Source organism: Malaclemys terrapin, chromosome 3, assembly GCF_027887155.1.
Source record: "Malaclemys terrapin pileata isolate rMalTer1 chromosome 3, rMalTer1.hap1, whole genome shotgun sequence".
NCBI classification, from domain to species: domain Eukaryota; kingdom Metazoa; phylum Chordata; order Testudines; family Emydidae; genus Malaclemys; species Malaclemys terrapin.
The window spans coordinates 171,527,677-171,549,915 of record NC_071507.1 but is presented as its reverse complement, the minus strand read 5'-3'; the positions used below and the strand labels follow the sequence as shown (position 1 = coordinate 171,549,915).

General features: G+C 38.4%; 1 protein-coding gene across 5 annotated transcripts in view; it reads right to left on the bottom strand.

Moving 5' to 3' along the window:
• Positions 1–22,239, bottom strand: part of SNTG2 (syntrophin gamma 2) — a 461,693-nt gene that overhangs the window by 173,659 nt on the left and 265,795 nt on the right. For all 5 annotated transcript variants that reach the window (XM_054024597.1, XM_054024598.1, XM_054024601.1 and 2 more), the window contains 2 exons: positions 21,053–21,096; positions 20,890–20,931 (listed from right to left, as the gene is read on the bottom strand). In XM_054024597.1, coding sequence (XP_053880572.1) covers positions 20,890–20,931; positions 21,053–21,096 — 86 coding nt within the window. The remainder of the gene's footprint in view (positions 1–20,889; positions 20,932–21,052; positions 21,097–22,239) is intronic.

Below are 22,239 nucleotides of genomic sequence, written 5' to 3'. Positions count from 1 at the left end.
CTAATGTTATAAAAAAGTATTTGCTTTTACTATAATAAATATGAAATACCATCTGATCAGCCCTGCCTAATGCACCTTAAAATAACCACATGCCTGAAGAGCTAGGGAAACCACAATCCCACAGAAAAAGAAATCCTTTTTTTTTTTTTTTTTTTTTTTTTTTTTTATTAATCGGGTCAAATTTCCATATCCACATATACTAAACCTCAGCAAGGGGCGGGGTTGGTTACTAATGGCAGCATAAATAGCTTTTGTTAAATGTTATTTATTAAAGGAACACTGGTAATTCAATACTTTTATCAATATTAAGTAAATCAAATGCACTAGGCAAATAGATCCTTGGCTATACACAAGGAACGTGAAGTCCATGTTAAAGGGTGGGGGTGAGGTGCAAAGGTGAGTAAATTTAGTTTTGCATTGGTCTAGCACTTGTGTAAATTAGAGCAGCCTGAATGATTTTCTATGTTATGTCAGCTGCCAAAGGCTGCAAGGAGTGGAAATGGCAGCCAACAATTGCAAGGGCATAGGAAGACCTGGCCATATCCTTTTTCCTCTGGCTAGACATCCAGTGGTGACAGTGAAGGTGGGATTTAGTGTAGGAGCCTGTATAGCAGCTCTCTGCTACTGGAACATCCTGCTGCTCTGCAGTGAAACTTGGTGGAACCAATTACACTAGCTCTATGGCTAGATTCTGTCAGTGCAAATTGACTGTACTGCACCTGAGAACCTGACTCCTTGTATCTCTGTTGCCTGCTAGCAGTTAATAATGTTAATTTAAATGTCTATAAAACACTGCTGCACTTCCACATGTTCAGCTGGTGGATTTTGTGTTTTGCACCATCAACAGATGTAGTTTGGCCAACTCTTATGCTAAGAAATGTTATAATTTATCTGATCAACCCACTAGATTATGTGCACAGTGTAGGCTATTATGTTCTCTGTTGATGGCCAAATATATTCTCATTCTCCCTCAAACCTTCAATTTTACTTCTGGACTAAGCTGGAGACAAACATATGCCTTTTCATAATGGGCACAATAACACAGTTGAAAACTGCTGATGGTATGTATAATGTCTGGTAAAACTCCTATTTACTATAGCATGACATTCTGTTCATATATATAGTCAGCAGTTGCAGATAGGTACCCTGTGTTATTTAGTCCTCCATCACCAGTGGTACGTAGAGCCTTTTAGAGATGTTAACTGTTCAAATGTGTCCAAGTACTCCTGTTCTTTTTCCTGCTTTGAGCAGGGGGTTGGACTAGATGACCTCTTGAGGTCCCTTCCAACTCTGATATTCTATGATTCTATGATTCTAGATTAAAATATGCCAGAAAGGTGTTGTCATCTGACTGCTGCTTGATGCCCAGAGGGAAATGAGTTAGTTTCAACCCATTACCTAGTGGTCAGGGAGTCATATCACAAAAAAACATCATTAGATTTGATACCTTTGTTAGTAGACTCCCCACAATGGTCAGGCATGTCTTAAAAAGACAGTTTGTGCTTAGGAAAATATTTCTGCTTTCTGACTTCTTCCATATTGTAGTAGTCAACAAATAGTAATATCTCCATGCTGTAAAACTGACCATACACAAATAAGTCTTTTTGTTCTGAATAATCTCTCTTAATATGCCAGTAAACAACTAAAATGCCTTTTATTTTACTTACCTGTTGAGTAATTTATTAAGATATTGGACTGAACCTCCCTGTCTCTTTACACCATCTTCTCATCCATGCACTGAGACCCCAATGTAGCTGGTCCTGTATATGGAACCAGAATCATTTCAGAGAAAGCTACCACAGAGGCTCTCTATAATCATCTAAATTGAGCTTCCAGCACCTCTCCTTTACACCCTCCTACTTCTTTGGTATCACAGACTCCATCCTTAGGAATTTGTCTAGATGTCTGAAGAAAGTCACCACCTTCAAATGCAGTTGGCAAGTCACGTGGTCATCACATATCAATCCATGAATATTTCTAAAGACTGAATCCCCTTTCACCACAGCCTATGTTTCACATGTAACCCACATTTCTTGGAAGGACCTCTTCATTGTGTAAGGAATGATCAATCTTCTCTACCTCTGTTAGAAGGTGTGTTCCATGTTCTACCTTGGTCTCCTCCTAGTATGAGATGTAGATTGGGGAAGTCAGTTTTGTGGTAGATGTGAACCACGAGGTCCTTATATTCTGCCTTTACAAATAATTCCACCTCTCTGCTCTTTCATTTCAATAGTGCCATGCTTTAATATGGCCTCTGAAGGCCATAGGTTGCTTGAAAAGTAGACACATATATGCCACAAAGTAAATAGTCACACATTCTGCACTCCATGAAATAAAGCCAGATAGCCTCAGACCTGACTTATTTATTGCCGGTGATCTGGCTCAACTGATTATATTAGAATTCCTACTTTGATTGTGTATTAGGTTATTTATTTTAATATAGCCTCAAAGACCTCATTATGCCTGGCACTGTGCAAACAGAGGCAGTCTCTGTTCCAAAGAGTTTACAGTCTAAAGAGACAAGACAGAAAAAGATAATGATACAACACTCTGCTGTTCTGATATCATCCTTAGGTAATGGTAAAGATCTCTCCTCTCTGTGTCAGCTTTTAAAATATAAAGTCCTCTAGTGCTGACTAATCATTGATCTGATTAGCCTCTGACATGTAAAAGTTCCATTTATTTTTGGCTATAAATCAGCAGAGAATTGTGACTTCAGTAAAGATGCTGTTAACAACAGGGTCTAAAGGGAAATTAATTACTTTCAGAAGCAATGTGTGACTCTAACCATGGGAAGGGCTAGCAGCAATTAGGCTAGGTCTACACTGAGGGGGACGGGGATCAATTTAAGATACGCAAATTCAGCTACGCAAATAGCGTAGCTGAATTCGACGTATCTGAGCCAACTTACCCTGCTGTGAGGACGGTGGCAAATCGACCGCCGTGGCTCCCCCGTCGATGGCGCTTACTCCTACCTGTGCTGGTGGAGTACGCGCGTCGATTCGGGGATCGATTGTCGCATCCCGACGAGACGCGATAATTCGATCCCCGAGAGATCGATTTCTACCCGCCGATCCAGGTGGGTAGTGAAGACAAGCCCTTATACAGTTTAAAAGCAGAAAGATAAACCATACTGAGAATAAATAACTTCTATATTAGTTTAATTTAATCTTTTTAACAAAATGGAATACTCAGAAAGTTATTTTTTCCCTCCATGTTCAGTAGGAACTAATACAGACTATTCAGAAATGCGCTATGGGCCCCATACAATGTCCTTAACTAAAAATAGCACTTGCATTATTGCCTACCACTACAAGTAAGCAATGCAATAAAGCAGAGTTCTCTGCACTCTGAATCAGCCTGTAGCCAATTATTTAATAATTTAATAGAGAGATTTATTGTTGTGGTTAATTATAATTAATGTGTGATGGATAGGTTTAAGTAGGATAGTATTATAGGAGTATAAGGTTTATAAGTGGTATCAATCAATAAGGCCAGAAACCAAATGTACAGCTGCCTAGCGCTTGTGTCAGAGAGGTGTGGGGGGAAGGTAGGAAAATCATTCTGGTAGCTGGAGTAGTCAATTCCCTTGCACATGACACACAAATCCAATCATAGAAAACCACTGGAGAAAAATTCTAGGCAGCTAGTCTTCATCAAGACAGCTCACTCCAGGATTACCTCTCTGCTCGGAGGCTAGAGTAAATTGTTGACTTGACTGGATTAGCTGCACAGAACACAACGTATGGATGTGGGAGGTGGAGTACCTGGCCTGGATACACCCAGTTGCCCCCTGTGACCTGACACTTTTCCTCCTGTTCAACCTACTCATGCAAATTTGATACAAAAGGCAAGCCCAGCTTTGGTTCCTAATAGTTCCTGCAAAACAGGTTTTTGACCTGGATCTATGGCAGAATAGCTCTAGCATGAACCACTCTACATCAGCCATTGCTACATATATTACTGCCAGATTAGTAAGAATCTATGCAGCTGCTACATTTAAATAAACTGTGCTAAACTACAAGAAATAGCTAATAAATATATTTATCCCGTTTATCACTTAGAATAATTCCCCCTACCACATTATCAAAATAAAAAAGTATTGGGTTGTTCACAGATTTAAATTAAAGGAACTAAATTCTCTTCAATAGCTCTTTCCTTCCATTTCTGCCCTTAAATATTTTAAAATGCACTTTACCTTCTTCAGCCACAAGACTCTCTTATTTCATTTAAATAAATAATGCTGCTTTTCACTGTTCTCACCATCAGGAGCAACATACAGATAGAACAAACAGGTATTCTGTGACTTTTCAAGCTGCTGTCTAAGTTTAGTGTTGAACCTACACATTATTGTGTTCCACTATGAATTTATACTTGCACAAATTTCTGTGTGAAGAAAGAACCATCCATATATGCTGGATAGGCAAATAAAATCTAAGCCCATTTCAGTTCCTTTATGAAGCAATGGAATTTTTTTTTAATTGCTCACAGCTAGCTATCAAATGTAGCCTGAAGCACCCATCCATGGGACTATAATTTTGCCATGCTTCAGAAACTCCAGGGCCTTCAGAACACCAGCATGACTTATCTTTGTGGGATAAGCTAAGGTGTTAGGTCACTTTCACCTCATATCAATGGTGCCTTAAGTGAGCCAGATCTAAAAGCCTCATAGGAAGTTATTTGTGAATTAAGCAATATATTATATCCATTAGATGTTCCAATACACTACTTGTAAAGAAAAGAGCATTTTGTTGACATGTCACAAATACACACAATTTAGCATAATTACGGTAAATATGGACAAAATCACCAGGAAACAAGGCAGACTTCCTAACTAGAAAACTTCTAATATATTTAGTTACTTTGAACACACATGAACAACAGTATCTAATTGCCATTCTCCCCTCAGATCCATAGGTAGAGCTCCCACTGAAGTTGATGGGAGTTCTGTGTTTATCTACAGGGGGGGAAATGGCCTTTTGTAAACAAGAAAAAATTTTGTTACTGATTTCAGCTTATTTAAATGTATATAAATTGGAGCATCCAGTACCCAGGGGTTCACTAGATTATTCGTATTCTTCAGGTATAATAGAAACCTTCCTAAGTGACAGTTAAATGACTATGTTAGTGTGAAAGAAAATAGAAACTCTGATCAACCTAAACTGATCTAAAGAGATTAAATGCAGGTCTTGATACGATCTTTTTGTAGCCATTATTGTTCCAATTTTCTTGTGAGTGTTTGTATTCATAACACACCTACCAACTGCTAGTGAAAGGATTATATCTGATGGGAACTGTCTCTAAATAGAGAGAGCCTGAAAACCTTCACCTTCATTCGATTAGCTACAGCATGAAATGACAATGAAAACAATTCTGGCTGAACGATAGTCAATAATCAATGCTGGATGTCTTGTGCTGCTGAGTGTTAAACTAAACTAGAAGCTTGTGATGTTATCAGAGGCATCAGTTCTTGTGCTGCATTTACTGGTTTATAAGCTGTTGCTATTTTGGAGGCCATTTCAGTATCCTCATTATACACTTCTCCAGTCCTGCACCTTTTGTTCTGCAGCATACATGCCTGGCCAAGGAGGGGTTAGTATCTCCAGAGACCAGTATCTCCAAATAACAAGTTGACCAGAAAATAACATGTTTTTTCCCACTAAGGAGATTACCCACCTTGCCCACCTGGAGAGCTAGAGACAGAGTAACTGGTATCATTGATATAAATATCATGGATTTGAGCCTGCAAGATACTAAGTGCCTTCATATGTCATTGATTTCAGTGCAAAATCATGCCCTGTAGGAGTTGACGTTGACTTTATGATCCTGTTCTTTCTTTAAATTCCAAATTTAAAATGTTTACAAAATACGTAAGAAATAAGACAACATGAAATGAAAACTTTTAAAATCCAGCATCCATAGAGATGGGGGAAAAATATGGCAACCCAACAGCCATAGCCCTATCTTGAATATCTTATCAACAGTGATTTTTTTCTGCATAGATACAATTTCTTGCTCAGCATATAGTTAATGACAAATCTTTAGTTGCTGCTCACCCCATTATTACACATTATAATTATAACTTGGAGAAAGATTAAAGGCCTTGGGCCTAATTTTTTCCTCTCTCTTACGATTGATTTTATACCAGTGTAAATCCACTTACTGATTTCTATATCCCTACTGAGCCTAGCAAAATGGGACCTCAATCCTGATTGGAGCCTCTTGGTGTTAACACAAAGCAAACAATTAATAATAATATATCTGAAAGGGTTCAAGAGGATCATCCTCCTTGTATTTCCCTTTCATTTTAGAATTCTTGGATATAGTGCTGAATATTCGAATCACGTTAGAGTGGATTGACAGCTAATAATGTCTGGAACAAGCAAGACTCCTTGTGTCGTATTTACACTTCCTTTTTTAAAAGAACACAGTACAGGAAAGCTGGATTGCAGGGTTTTATATGAAAACCATGAAGTCAAGGAACTATTCTTTTTCACAAAGTTTCCACAGATGTTAATCATTTTCAGGCATGTGATTCATGAATTTCAGAGGATAAAACTGATGAATAACTGACATATAGGAAACTATTTAACTTTTAACCAAAAAGTTCTTATAGCATGAGGGGTTGTGGAAGATGTGGGTGTGGGACCTGTTAAAATATGACTCACAAAAATCACATACTACAACTGTTTCTGGTATCTACATACTCAGTTGAAGTGTAGATAGAGGGCTTGGATCCAAAGACTGTTGAAGACAAAAGAAAGACTCCCATTGACTTCAGTAGCCTTTGGATTGAGAAAAAAAAACAATATGTGGGTTTACAGGATTTATTTTAAAATACTGAGTGCATTCCTAAAGTATATGGCAATATATAGCAGACTATTCTATGAATAAAGTATAACATACTACTGTGATAGGAGCTATCTAAACGCTTCACAATCTTAAATGCATTTATCCTCCCAACACCCCAATGATGTAGGGAAGGACTGTTCTCTCCCATTTTAGAGATGGAGAACAGAGAAGCCAAGGTCACACAGGAAGCTTGTGACAGAAGAGGGGACTGAATCCTAGTCTCCCAAGTCCCTGGCTAGTACGCTAGCCCCAGGGCCAAACTTCATCTCTTGAAGTTATGTACCCATCTTGGCCAAGATTTATCCATCATGCGCTGGCATGATGTATTTTATTTACTTTGTTAGTCAAATATTTCCTTTGGCACCTTTTTATCTGTTCACTATGCATGGAATCCTGCTTGCATCTTTATCCAATCTTTTGGTTTTGAAACCCCCCCTTGTGATTCCCAGAATACACCACATTGTACTTTTCTCAATAATTAGCATATATTCCTCTGATGTGCTGATTATGGCTGGGTAAGGTCAATAATAATAATTTACCTGTGTCAGGTAGATAAAAAATGTCCAGAATGCAATTCAACTGGATTTGATTTTCTGGTCTGTTTCATCAGTTTGATTCAATCCATCAGCTTGTTCGCTGTCTCAGGTGTATAAATAATTTATGTTCTGTGAGTATATTTTGTGTCTACACCACAGGCAGGTGCAAGGGTAGAGTCAGGCTCCTAAATCCATTTCCATCTAGTGAAAAGACATGCTTTCCTAAATATTACCCATAGCTCTGAACCCTATTCTGCAGTCCTTAATTACTCCTTACTTAGGCTCAACTCCCATTAAAGTAAATGGCCTTCAGAAATGAAGCAGGTCCTTTGTTTTAGAAATAATTCCTATACGGACTATAGAATATACAATGATCCAAAAGGGAGTTTCATGCTATACATCTCACCTATTGTCAATATATAGTACCCCACTACTAAGCTTGTCTTATGTGGAAGTAGCCCTTTACATATCTTATTTTTTCCTTCCCTATTCAGGGGATGTATAGGGTGTAAAGTGATTGAGTTCCACCATTGTAACCAAAATGAGCCTGACATCAAAAGCCTATGAACTGACTTTCCTTACTTGAATGATTCAACACACGAGTACACATACAAATCAGTCCATGGTGGTACACTAGTTTCTATTCTAAAGCTCAAACTTCTTAACAACATAGAGCAGAATTCCGCCTCATGCTAGGCCCCTTGGCTGGAAGGAGAGCAAAAAGGGAAGGGCTTTCTATAATAAAGGAGCTGGACAGTAGGTGGAAAACAGGCAATCTGTCTACCAAAAGGTACATGTGAGCAGTAAACTATTTCATTACAATTGTAGTTCTTTCATCACTTCATTACTGAAATTGCTGAAAGTTAGGGGGAGAGACCTAGATTTCAGAATTTTCCAGTACAAGAAGTTAATTTGTCTATCAGTTTTAATTATAGTAATTCTGCTTTTGTGCTCAAAGATTATGCAGGCACATTGTAAGGGCTAGTAATACCAAACTCCTTGCTGCTCTTCTGATCAAGGGAATTAAATGTTTGTGAAATAGATGCATGTGAAATAACAGTACTATGACAGGATATATCAATCCCGCATTGCCAAGGGTTAACCCACTCCTTTGGCCCCATGAGGCCACACCCCTCTGCCACCAAAGCCCCCACTGGACCCCTGACAGGTACTGAATTGTAGAACTACTTCAACTTGTACTTGGTATGAGCTCGGAAATGGGTCTGTTTCCATGAAGAATTTAGAGAAATTATGTAATGTTTTTGAGTAGAAGAAAGCTTTTGTACCCAGGAAAGGCATAAGCTAATGTTTGGGGGGATGTCAGGGAGGGTCTGAAGGTTCTGAATGCTTTCACCACTATACAAAGCAAATTTTAGAGGGGCAAAATCATACAAAATGAAATGGCAAGAAATCTAAAATTGTGCAAAACAAAGCATAAATTTTACACAAGTCTGATGTTGATCTGCTGGGACCTTGGGGCTTGTATAGTTCAATTCACAATAAAGCATATTGTTAGAAGCCTCAAGATCATGTGTGAGATTAAAGTAACTTTATTTCTGAGGGCATTAGGCACATGGCATGTATTGTTTAGATTTCTATCTACAATATTTGGTCTTATTTTTTAAGTGGCATTCTAATCTGCTATTTGTTGTGTGATCTGGTATGCTGAACCCCAGAATGCCTAATATGGCAGCTAGGCACCTGAAAAAACTATATTTTTGTTATCTATTTGTCCCCAGCAAGATGCAAAACAGTGATGAGGAAGGGCTGTTGTCCCACTGTGACAACCATATCATGATAAAAGTACTATAACAGTCAATAAGGTATGTGACCTATAGTTGAGGAAAGCTATGAACATCAAGGACTCAGTACTGCACTCTGATGTATTCCATACATGGCATGCAACTTTTTAAAAATCTACCATTCCGTTAGTGCCCACATACAGAGCAGCAGCTAATCTTCTAAGATTCATGGGAGTGCATGTTATAAAAGCATAAATCTTAACTGGGAAAAAGCATCTGATCTAAACCCATTAATAAATTGAAAAAAGGGTTTGTTCATTTATTTCCATTCCTACTTGGGCCTTAGATGCTCACAGCCTCTTTCTAGCTATCTGTACTCAGTTTAACAGATGAGTACAGATCTGCACTTCTCACATAACTCACAGGCTAAAAGCACTTTTTCTTGACTGAAACAGGCAGTAACAAAGGACAGAAAATAGCTCAGTGAGAACTGCCAAGATAATATTAAGAAAATGAACTTTTCAGAGCCTAAATAGTAGTTGTTCCTGGAACAACAAATACATTAAAATGCTTAAGAGAAACTGAGACTTGAATATTTCACATTTAAAGAGCTGTTCTTAACATTATCATAATCTGACTTATCCTTTTCAATAGTCATTTAGACACCTGGGGCGAAATCCTGGTCCCACTGAAGTTAGTGACAAAATTTTCATTGGAGACATTGGGCCAGATTTTCATCCCTTTCATCCCTTTCCTACTTTCTCAACAGGTGGCACCTTCTACACAGCTTCTTTCCTCCATCCAGTTCACATTCTGAGCTTCCTCCTGCTTCCTGTCCCTCCCAATTACATGTCCTCCCAGTTTCTGAGATGACTGTCTCATTAGCCCAGCAATTACCACCAATTGTCAGTGACCCCCACTAGAAACAGTTGATCGCTCCAATTAAGCCTGCAGATTTCTCTGTGTTGCAGCAACCTCTGTGACCAGAGTACTACAACTAGCACTCTGTCACAGTCCTCATTCAAATGTGACTTCATCCACCCCTGCCAGACAGGTCAACAACACCTTAATAACCAGTGTGATCAAAGACAGATGACAGACCTAAAAGAACCAACATATAGAGACTTTCCACAGTAGTCAATGGGAATTTTGCTACTGACTTCAACAGTGCCAAGATTTCACCACTGATTTTTGTTATGAGATTATCATAAAGTAACATAAAGTAAACAGGGTCTCTATACTCTATACATAACCAGCTCTAAAACCAGACTGAAGGGGGCTTAAAAGATCTGAGGCTTCAAGATATTGCCAGAATTGTCTTGCTTTAATTTTCTCAGTAATTTACCTCCAAATGGAAGATCAGAAACAGGGAAATAACTCATGAGACTGACATCATAAAAAGAAGAACAGGAGTACTTGTGGCACCTTAGAGACTAACAAATTTATTAGAGCATAAAGCTTATGCTCTAATAAATTTGTTAGTCTCTAAGGTGCCACAAGTACTCCTGTTCTTCTTTTTGTGGATACAGACTAACACGGCTGTTACTCTGAAACTTGACATCATAAAGAGTTTCTTTCTTGAACACAGGCCTCACAATTTTGTATTTGACAGGCTGGTGCCTTGCAGATCTGTGACTAGTTACACTGACTATTGTCCTTCCTCTTGTCAACGTTTATTTCCGTTTTATTGAGGCACTTCAATGGGCCTAGTCTGTACCTAAAGTTAAGAAACATGCATACGTGTTTTCAGGATCTGGGCCCCAAATTTGAACTTAGGTCACTACATAAATGAAATAATTAAAGTATAGCTTTACTACATAAAGGAAAAACAGTTATTCTGTATAGTATATAATAGCCTGTTATAAGAACAGCTATTGGTCTGCTTTTTCTATCCTAGATGCTCATTCCTGTCTTTTCTATTTTATGTAATAGAATTGTTTAGTCTCTACATGTTACATATTATATTACTTCTGTACATATTGTTTATCACTATTGGGGATTAAAGTGCATTTTTATGTACCAAGGTTAACCTTATTTGGTCAAAAGATAAACCATAGCTATTTGACTTCAATAGGACTGTTCATGTCCTTAAAATTTAAGCATGTCCATAGGCATTTGCAGGATTGTGGCTCCCCCCACCCCGATTTAGTTGGGTTTCAGCAAATTAGCAATCTCTATAAAATCTCTGAATTTGAGTTCCAGCGAAGTCACTGAGGTACAGAATACAGGCCTGTAACAATTTTGAGTGTCATTTTTAATTTTAAAACCAGAAATCTCTGTAAGCCCAACAGAACAGTTCTCTTAAGTGTGAAATTCTGAATTTGCTCCAGCAGTCATACTTAGCAAACCAGGTAGAGAGATTATCTGAGACCAGCAGAGTCAGCTGTCACTTTTCATGTGGCTTCCAAAAATAGTTCACATTTTAATGCTAAGGTAAGATTAATGTTTTTACCATTCACTGTCCAGTACGATAGTATTCCAGAACCTACTCTTGTTCACAGAAGTTTGACATGTCACATTTCATTTTAGCTATTGCAGTACTAGAGAAAGATACAAATTTCCTAAGCAATATTGACAGACAGATCTTATGAACACCAACCAAAAAGAACAAATGCCTGTAGATTTGTATGACACAATTACAGTAGAGTGATTTCAGATGTTCTACTTTGGGATATCCTGTAAAATCAAAACTAGGCACTGAGCAAAACAAGGCTTAAGGGAGCACTGCGTTCATCAACACAATAATATGCCAAAAATTGAAAACATAGAAAAGACAAAATGTTTATCACTTTTCCATTTAATATAAAGTAATAATGGAATATCAGGTGTCCTGCCTCCCATTTCTTTTTTCAAATTCTTGATGTTTCTGGCTTAAGATACCAAACCCTGAAGCCCTTATTCATTTTTCCTCTCAACTAAAACTGGTATCAATGGGGACTTTGCCCATGTATGGGCTGAGTTAAAAACAAAACAACAAAAACAGAATAAGGATGTCAGGATTGGTCCCAAGATAGTCAAACAGAATAAAGACTAAAGATGGGTCAAGAGAGCTGAGCTTTTGTTTTGCAAAACTCAACAGTACTGGTGTTCTGGGTACAAGATCAAGTTTTTATCTGAAATACCAAAATCTTAAGACACTTGAAGGGGATTGGATACAAGGTTCCCGGTCTAGAACATCTCTGATAGGAATCACACATGAAGTGCTCACCCAGTTCTGCTTGTGCTGTAGATTTCAGTTTAATTTGAGAGAAAAACTGGGGTTTGAGGCCCATATTTTCCAACACAGTTAACACATTCCTAGAAAAATTAATACTAATGAAAATTATAAACACATATCAAGAGGAGAATGGTTGCCTTCCTAGTACATGCAGAAATTTTACATAGACTGACACAGCATTTCAGCTTTTACAGTTACACAGCAATTATGATGCCACGCTATCTCCTTTTAAGTACTGAAATGTACCATGTTTATCTGGTGTACCTGGAGCAGTAAATGCTGAGTATTCTATATCACCAACTCAACAGTCATTACTGTCTTCATCAAGCTGGCCCTTATCTCCACTCAGCACTACCAGGACTGGCAGCAAAACCTCTCAAATACATAAAACAAAAGTCTTCACTATCAAACATCCCTTTCTCCCTAGGCATTCCTCCGTGGGTGGGGAGTTTGGCAGTGCTACTCCACAATTGGGAGGCATAGTCAGTTAAATTCAGTCTCATTCTCCCTGGCCTGGGAGAGGTTAGCAGCCAGTCTTCTTTTTACCAGTGTTTCCCTTCCTATGACAAAGAAGGGAGATAATATGCTGCCCTGATTTATAGAACTTGCCCTGTTTGGCAGAGACATAGTGCTCTGCCCTACCCTGCCCTACACTACAAGGCCCCTGATCCCAGGACCTAAAAAGAACAGTTGTCTAGGAATTTTCCAGATATTAACTAAGACCTGAGTAAAAGATTTGTGTGTGTAGACAGTAGGGAGATTTGGGCTAAAACCCAGGAAAGAGCCCGAAGTATGTCTGCAGTGAAGACATGCCCACAGCATCTGCCTCTGTCATTCTCTGGGTCTTTATTGCAGAATGACTGAAATGGGTTAGTTTCACCCTGAAACTTCCCCTCTGATCTTAAAAGTCCATTATACCCTGTTACAAGTCATTTTTAAAGAGAGTCCTCTGTCAGCGGTTACCACATTATTGTATCTTTAATATTAGATCTGGTCACATAATGGAGAAATTAAGTCATGAATTCAATGGGAAAAATGAACAAGAAATTATTTGACCAGCTACATTAAATACATCACATCACTATATGTCCATACATATACAACTTCTGACTACATTCCACGATATGTGGGCTGTGAGTAAATGGTGGTGGCACAGCATAGTTTGATATACTACAGACTTTTCTAAGATATGGAATTCTTTGCATGGACATGATCCTTGCCAACAATGATCTGACAATAGTCTAAAACTAAATGTAAACAAATAAGAGTCTTGTTAAAGCAATTCTTTAAAATTGTCATGTAAACCTAGCCTTCCCCATCTTCCCCAGACCTCTGTAACATACTAGCTTCATCCAATGTAGTACTACAGAAAACAGTATAGTGAATGTGACACACTTTCAAATCTGTCAAGTGACAAAGGGTGACAAGGCAGGGAGCTCTGAGATGAAAGGAAGACACTGACAAACATTACTTATGTGGTATCAAAAGGCCTGGCCAAGCTCCACTGAAGTCAATAGGAATCTCTCCATTGACTTCAAGGGGATTTAATTTTGCTTTTTGTAGGAAATTAGCATTGAAGAAAAATGTGTGTTACAGACATAGGCTTTCAAATAAAGTATTAAAGGAGGAAACAATACATATCCACTCCTTGTTTTAATAAACATAAATGACTTCCAATGCCAAGGAAGAAAAAGACTGATGAGAGGGTAAAATAAGGGTCTTGAACTGTGAAAGAGACAATTCCAGGTTTAGAATGCTGTTTATCAGAGGAAGTGTGTTCTGTTTGTACTATATAAGGTGAGGATCTGATTAGCTATTGTGGAGGCAAAATAATCCTTCACCAGCTCAATCAAACAAAAACTGTACCTCCGTTTCCCGTCTTCACCTCTTTGAATCCCCACCAATCATATTTCTAAAAAATAAGCTTTTTTTCAAGGATATTCAATTATTTTCAGTACTTCAGAGTCTCTTGTACTATTTATTATACAAGTATCATTTCCATCAATCTTCATCTCCATGTTTTCAATTTTTCTTTCAGTCATCAACATTCTTGAACTGAAATTTCCAAACTTCTTATCTGCAGCAATTGTAAACTCACTTGGAATACATCCAATCTTTTACCTATATCCATGGTGTTTTGAAGGCTGTCATGATTTGATGAGCCAGACCTGTGTCTTCTGCTAGTGTGAAAATGAAAACATACATAGTCTCAATGCACAGATTACGCCAAGTTTACAGTGGAACTTCCAATCTTCCCTGGAATTGTTTCTTTTTTGTTTGGTGTATTTTAAGCTACCCAAAATGTTTGTGATCCAGATAAAATAATTAAAGACATAGTAAATCTCAGAGTGCATTCCTGTAAAAGCCAACTCCACTTCATATATTCTAAGGCCTTGATCCAAGAAAATACTTAACTCCCATTTACTTTGATGGGATTGAAGCACTTGCATAAGTGTTGCTCTGAATAAGGATGCTTGCTTGACTCAGGGCCTAAGACAGGAACGAACATACAGAGCCACTCCTGGCCCCCACTGTAGCCAATTTGTCTTTGTCTACCAACACAAAGCAGCTTTACTGGTAACCTGAAGATTCCCTCTGCATATTTCAGTACTTTTATCTGGTTGTAAGGTGCCTATGGAGCAGTGGCAGTGAATGGGAAGGTAGAAGAAAAGGATAATGGCAAGAAAAGTGGTGAGAAGGATGTACCCTTGGGGAGGTGTTGAGACTAGGAAAAATGGGGGAAGTAAGGTGCAGAAGAATCAGAACAGACAATATGGTAAGGTAGAACTGACAAGACAAGTTATCAGGTGGCAAAGGACAAATGGATAACAAGAGAAAAGACCATTAACACCAGCACCCAGGGACCAGAAGACTAAGGGCACTGCAAAACAGGAATCTTTTAATTCACACCTGCAGTGTCCACATGGGGGAGTTACAGCACAGCACTTTGGTGCACACTGCTATTTGGAACCCTGTAGTCCCAACTGTGGGGCAGTATAGACATGCCCTAAAAGTTTTGATGTAGAGAAAGGCAAGCTCTGCTATTAGGAGTAGAAGAGAACAGGAAAGGCAGTTTGCTGTGAAGCTGCATTATTGTTGCCATTGCTACGGGAGCTCCAGCTGGATGTTCATGGGAGCTGGGAGCTTTTAAATTCTACCCCTGGAAGTGCTGGTGGTCACATAGGAGGCCACTTACGGAGGTGCTGCCAGCATCAGTCATCCTGAGGTAGGATCCCAAGGGCTCCAGTTGTGCTTCAGAGGCCAAAAAGGCCCTGTTCTCCCAGCCTCCTCACCCATTGCTGCTGCTGATGGCCCTTTGCTTAGATCTGAAATTAGTGTTCAATTACACATTTATCCAAACTGAACACCTGTCACTAAACTACAAATGAACATATACAGGAAACCTTCAGCTTAAAAAAGAGAGATAATTTAACAATCTGCAGCTGGCCATAGCTCCTCCCTAGCTGGTGATTGGACTAGCAATTATTCTGAAATGGTGAAAATTAATAACAAGGAAAAAACTCTCTAAGGTCTCTGTAGGACTTGAAAGTTGCCCTGACATTCTGAAAGATACAAAGGGAATGCTTGCAAACTATTTTCAAAGTTTACAACTAATTAGATTCTACACCATGTGCTGTGTTTCAGTGGCCACTGTCCCCAAGCGGCTTAGGTCCTTGTTATATTGTAGCAGGCAGTAAGTGATCAGAATAAAAGTGAGATTATGAATGTATTGTGTAAACCTTCTGCCAGGTGGTTAAGAGCAGCAGTGAGGGCTGGGTTCAATGCATCTAGTGTTCCTCTTTACAAATATATGAACTGACTCAAGACCCCTCCCAGGAACCTAGGAAAATTAAACAAACCCATTCTGGGTGTCCTTAACAGCCAGAACTTCCCCACTTGCAAGCATTCCGAGTCTGTTTACAAACAAGTAAATCTTTGTTAGGGGGAAGGGAACACATTCATAAATGTGGGAAAACACAGCAACCAAATTATATATACACACAAAGAGAATAACAACACCCTTCCAGCTATTTGGCAGTAGTCCACCTAACTCCCTTCCTACCCACTGGTGAGAATGTCCCAAAGCTGAGAATCCCATGACTGCACCACATCATCCATGCACCAATCCTACTCATGATTTGCCTCAGTGACATACAGTTGTCCAATTTGCAGGTCTATCTCCAGTCCCAAGGGAGATGCTTGACCAGCTCCACCTTGAAGAACCACCACTTAACCTAGCTTAATGATTCAGCTTTATTAAGGTGCGGTGTAGGCAAATAAAACTCTATATCAGCACTTGTCTCTTTTCATCAACAGAAGGAGTAAAAAGCTCTTTCTTCTCTGGAGCTTTTGGCTATATTGTTTAGAATTTTTCTCTATGTTTTGTTTAGGTTTCTTATTAGGTATCACATATTGATTACACAGAGTTCCTAGATATACCACACACAGCAGCAGCATTTCTCCAATCTTCCTCACCAATGCAATGTAACCGAGGTACTGTGATGGCTGGTTGAATGAATATTTCTTGGGATTTCCTGAAACAGCCCTGAAGGAGTGTGGCTCCTCCCAGCTGGTGGAAAGTAATTCTGTGAAGAAGTTCAGTGTACGGGTATGCTTTCTCCATCAGGAGAAAGGGAACTTGTCCTGCTGATGATGTCCAAAACAGGAGCTCTGCCAATAATAAATGGTTGTGGTTCTACCTCTTACTGTGCCTGTGTCATTACTTTGGGGATTTGGCCTGACTAGGCTTATCCATCAGGAAATAACCATGAGGTTACATAACAGTATTTTAACCCTGACCTAGGATCATATCTACATAAGAAAGGGGAGATTCAGTCTCTTTGCCCATTCAGTCCTTCATCTTCTTGATGAGACCATCAAAAGTTAGTGCCATTAGTGCCAGCTGTAGGGGTGTTTTTTGAGATGTGAAAACGTGTCCACCAGGAACTAGGTTTAGGCTACCATATTCATTTCCACATAGCCAATAAACAGCTGTCAGCTGGTGAGAACTTTTAATCACTACTGTGTTGGGTTGGGTTCCAGAGAAGTGCTGTATGTAATTTGTATGCAAGATTAAATTGATCTGGTTCATTTTCAATCAGGCTGATCAATCAAATGTGCTATAGCAAACACTATTAGCTTAGAGAGTCAGTAAACATTATGGTGGTGTGCTTTAAATTTAATAATGGCAATAACAATGGAACAAATCCTTAGGGGAGCTGAGCATTCTTCACTCTTATTGATAACAATGAGAGTGCCTGTGCTCAACACCTCTCAAGATTTGGCCCAATAATCATGATATATGCCAAATAAGGCAAAAGTAGTATCATTGCCCATTGCTTGTCTGGATCTATTACAGTTTATTGTTTTAGGCAATACTTTATTCAGTTTGATGGTAAAGTTTTCTGCAAATAAAAGTAGTAACTCTTTGCTTATCAGTTTTCTAGTCTCTGATGTGTGATTTCCAGTGGTAATGGCTTTAATGACATTTGCCCAATTATCCAGCTGTCTGAGATATTTCTAAGGTGCCTATCACCATGGTATCTAAGCACTTACAAGTATATGACAGGAATTACATAAAAGAGTAATGTGTTCTATAGTAAAAGGATAATTCCGTGTTTTATAGTGTTTTCCTCATAAGAATGCAACCACAATTCATTTAAAAAAAGAATACCCTTTTCAATGAAGCAGAGATAAAAGAATTTGTTTTTCCCCAAAGAGAAACTTCCATTCAATTATGATAAGACGGATTCTCTTGCCATCTCAGTTCTATAAAACAATAAAGAAAACCTCTTTTGATAATTTTTCTTTTAAGTAAACCAAATGCTCAATCAAATACATGGGCATAACAATATCAGGTAATCTTTCTGATCTACTCATGAGAAATCATATTCCTCCTCAGAATTTAAGTCACTGGCAGACAGTCCCTTTTTGAATACCCCAGATGAATATTATCAAAATAAATGTTCTAACTAGAGGTATCAGACAAGAAGACACCTTCTTGTCAATTGTCTGTAATGGGCCACTCTCTTACCACTTCAAAAGTTATTTTTCCTCCTTGGTATCCTGTTGTTAGACTGACCTCACACTTGGTAAAGCAACCCTCATCCTATCATGTATTTATACCTTCTCCTGTATTTTTCACTTCATGCATCTGATGAAGTGGGTTCTAGCCCATGAAAGCTTATGCCCAAATAAATTTGTTAGTCTCTAAGGTGCCACAAGGACTCCTCGTTGTTTTAACTAGAGGTAGTACATTGTTCTATCATAGTTCCATTCACTTTAAGACTCATAAAAACCGATACAAAAATCATTGGAATTAGGGCCTCCCAAAAATTAGTTGTCTTCAGCAGAAAAAAGGAAAAGCAAGTATGTATGTATCAGACTTTATTTATTTATTTATTTATTTATATTTTATTTTCTACATTCCCAGTTCAAAACAATCTTTCACTTTTACTTAGGAATCTTGCTGGACTAAAATGGAACAATCCTCTCCACCTTGGACTAACCCTTACATACTTTATTTGGCAACAAACAAATGATCTGTCTGCACATCTGATAATCTCTTACACATGATTTATATCTGGAACTGAAATTCTAAATTACTGTATATCAGCTATGCTTTCTCTATTCCTCCCATTCCCTCCACTCCAAATATTTTATTCTTTACATCCAAAATCCAAGCTAAGGCATTTATGGAAAGACTGAATAATCCTTATTAAGTATGTCATGTTTATTAACATGTTATTTTTATTTGTATTCCCATAATATGTAGAGGCCCTCATGACAGAACAGTGCTCGATTGTGCTAGGCACTGTACACATACAACTACAGAAATGATCCCTGCCTCAGAAAGCCTGCAAGTTATAAAAGGTCATGTAATGCCTTATCATCAAGTCACAGCTTCACATGATACTGTTCACTCTGTACATTAGATATCCCTATGTTTTCAACAAGATACTGCTTCTTTGGGATTAAGCAGAAAAATTACTTGATTCTGCAAATAGCAATGTCTAGTTGCTTAAACATATTCTCTACTCCTCAGTCCTTACAGGGATCAATCCTGCAAGGTGCTGAGCACTACTACAAAGTCTTGAGTCCACTCTACTCCTGCTGAAGTCTGTGGAAATGGAGAGTGATCAGCACCTTGAAAGATCAAGCCCTTTTCCCACAGAAGGACCCAATTTTCAAATGTCAGCAGCTAAAGCTAGAAATCTGATTGTTTATAGAACCCACTTCAGTGCCTGATTCTGTACTACTGAAATTAATGCGAGCTTTGCAAGACCTATCAGATGGGTATTTCAATATATTCTCAGTGCTGGAAGGGCTCTAATATGGTAGGTAGATTTTCTACCTTTTTCTTACACATGGTGTGATGGGGTTTCTGCCCCACACTCACCCTGCAGGATTTAATGCAGGCCAGATGGGCCAATTAACCAATTAGGCAACTAATTAAGGAGGCTCAGCTGGATAAGAATAAATGGGTCCTATAAAGCCCAGGAGCTGAAAGCAGAAGGGGCTACTGGGAAAAAGTGGATACTCCCAGGAGTAAGGGAGAAGTGAGTAGGGACTTCAAGCTGCAGTCACTCCTTGGGAAAAGTGAGGACACTTTGGGAACTGGTAGGCCCAGGAAGAAGAGGGGAACCACTAGTAGGAAGCAGCCCAGGGAGAGAGCAGTGAGACCAGAGAGTGAAGGCCCAGACTGCTGAGCTGAAGGTCCCTGGGCTGGAACCCAGAGAAGTAATCAGGCCTGGGTTCCCTGCCAACTGGGTGAATGGCACTGAAGTCATAAGCAGGAAGCCTGCCTAGGACTATTAAGGAACTAAATCCACCCGGAAGGGGGAAACACAGATAGTCTCACAGCCAGAGGGCTGAGCCACAAAGAGGACACTGTGGTTCCTGAGGCTGCAAAAGGGGCTGCAGGGGGATGACAGAGACGGAGGAATTGACATTGGCCTCGAGCTAATCCCCAGAGTACCAGAAGGAGGCACCAGCCCAGTGGTGAATGGTGCATCCCATCACATATGGGAATAAGAAATGTTTTCAATGTAATCATACTAGATTGTGAATGCATATGGAAATTATCTTTTCAACATTTACAACTGTACCATAGACTAACTGACAATGCATAGTCTTCATATTTTCAGCAGTAGGTCTTAAAGAATAAAACTGTTTATTCTTGTGTAGGCACATGGATATCTTAATGTATTATATGCAATTTTCAAGGGTGAGTAGTAGCCTTATGAATGGTTTATATGGAAGAAACTTTTCATGCATTAGAAAGATAATGTCAGGTATCTGGACTGTGTTGCAGCATCTCTTTCTTATGGATTTAAGCAGTTTTTTTGTGCAGTATTTATTTTGTAGCAATATAGAGTGAGATCCAGTTCTGATTGAAGTCAATGGCAAGTTCCCATTAAGGAAATGTAGGCTCAGGGCAATACTGAGTACAGGGTACACAACATGCCATCATTTTCATTATTTTATATGCACCTCAAATATTTCATCTGATATTAAAGTATAAAAGTTACATAAAACTTACCACTTCTTCATGGGAAGCACTTTCTACATTTATGCCATTAACCTAAAAATGAATATACCATAGAAAGAAAGTGATTTGTAACATATAAATAATGTAATAAAAATAAACATTAAAACATGCTTAAAACAAGCATGTGTGTGGAATAAATGTACAATTTACTGACCTGTATTAGTGCATCTCCTATAAATAACATTCCTGTTTGGTCAGCTGTGGGGGTTACAAAAGCAGTATGTTAAGTGAAAGACTTAAGTAATGACATATATTGCTTCAGCACTTGCTTAAGCACACTCTTTGTAACTGTGTAACATTTTAAACTAATTTTCTTTTGAAAATGCCAGCGGCATAACAATCAGGAATCAGCCAGTAAAGCTAAATAGATTGGTACCAATTTTAAGCAAATTAAGAGAGTTACTTTCCATGCACAAAGGATTTATTTAATATGGAACACAAATGTTATTTCTCACTAATGAATGATTTCATTAAATTATGTGGAAAGTGATATTCACATTTTTCATTAGTCTTGCTCAGACAGTAAAATAGGAATTTTAGAAGCTACTTAGCATCTTTTTTTTTTTTTTTTTGGCCTGGAACAAATTTACAGGAACTGGTATAATTAAAGAAGCTGTGCCTAGAATTTAATAAAACTACTTAAGATGAAGTTTGAGTTCACTCTGTTCAGGAGAATAACACATCATATTATTTCAACTAGTAATTTGCATATTTTCTACATACTGAAATCAACAGGAATGACACCATGAAAGGGCACACACAACAAAGCTGCTTCAAATGTGAACAGTCACTTTTGGGAGGTGAATTTCACCTACTTCTGAGGACATGAGTTTTCAATGTGCATTCAGGGAGCTTACCATCTGATAAAAGATGGCTGGCTGTTCACACCCTGATCCTGCAAACACTGATTTGGTTAACCTTAAGCACCCAGGTAGTCTCTTTTGAGACTACTCATGTGCTGAAAGTTAAGCACACATGTGGGCCTGAGACTTACAAGATTTTAAAAATATAACACTCAACTTAATATTTTGGGAGAGTGAAATGGAGGGAAGGAAGAGTCTGACCATACGGTACTTTCTCAGCTTCTGCCATATTGGATTTGACAATATGAACAATAAAGCTTTCATTCAAAATAGTTTTGTTTCTTAAGACATTGGAGTTACATCAGGGTTGAATTTGGTGCCATCACTTTGGTTGGATAAAATAAGTACCTTTACTTAATATTTGTTAGTATTTAGGCACCATTTAATTATTTTCCATTAATCTATTTTAAATGACAGCTTGTAGATACTATTAATGTAAAGTAAATGCTTTTTGGGGATTCTAACTTACCTTGTATTT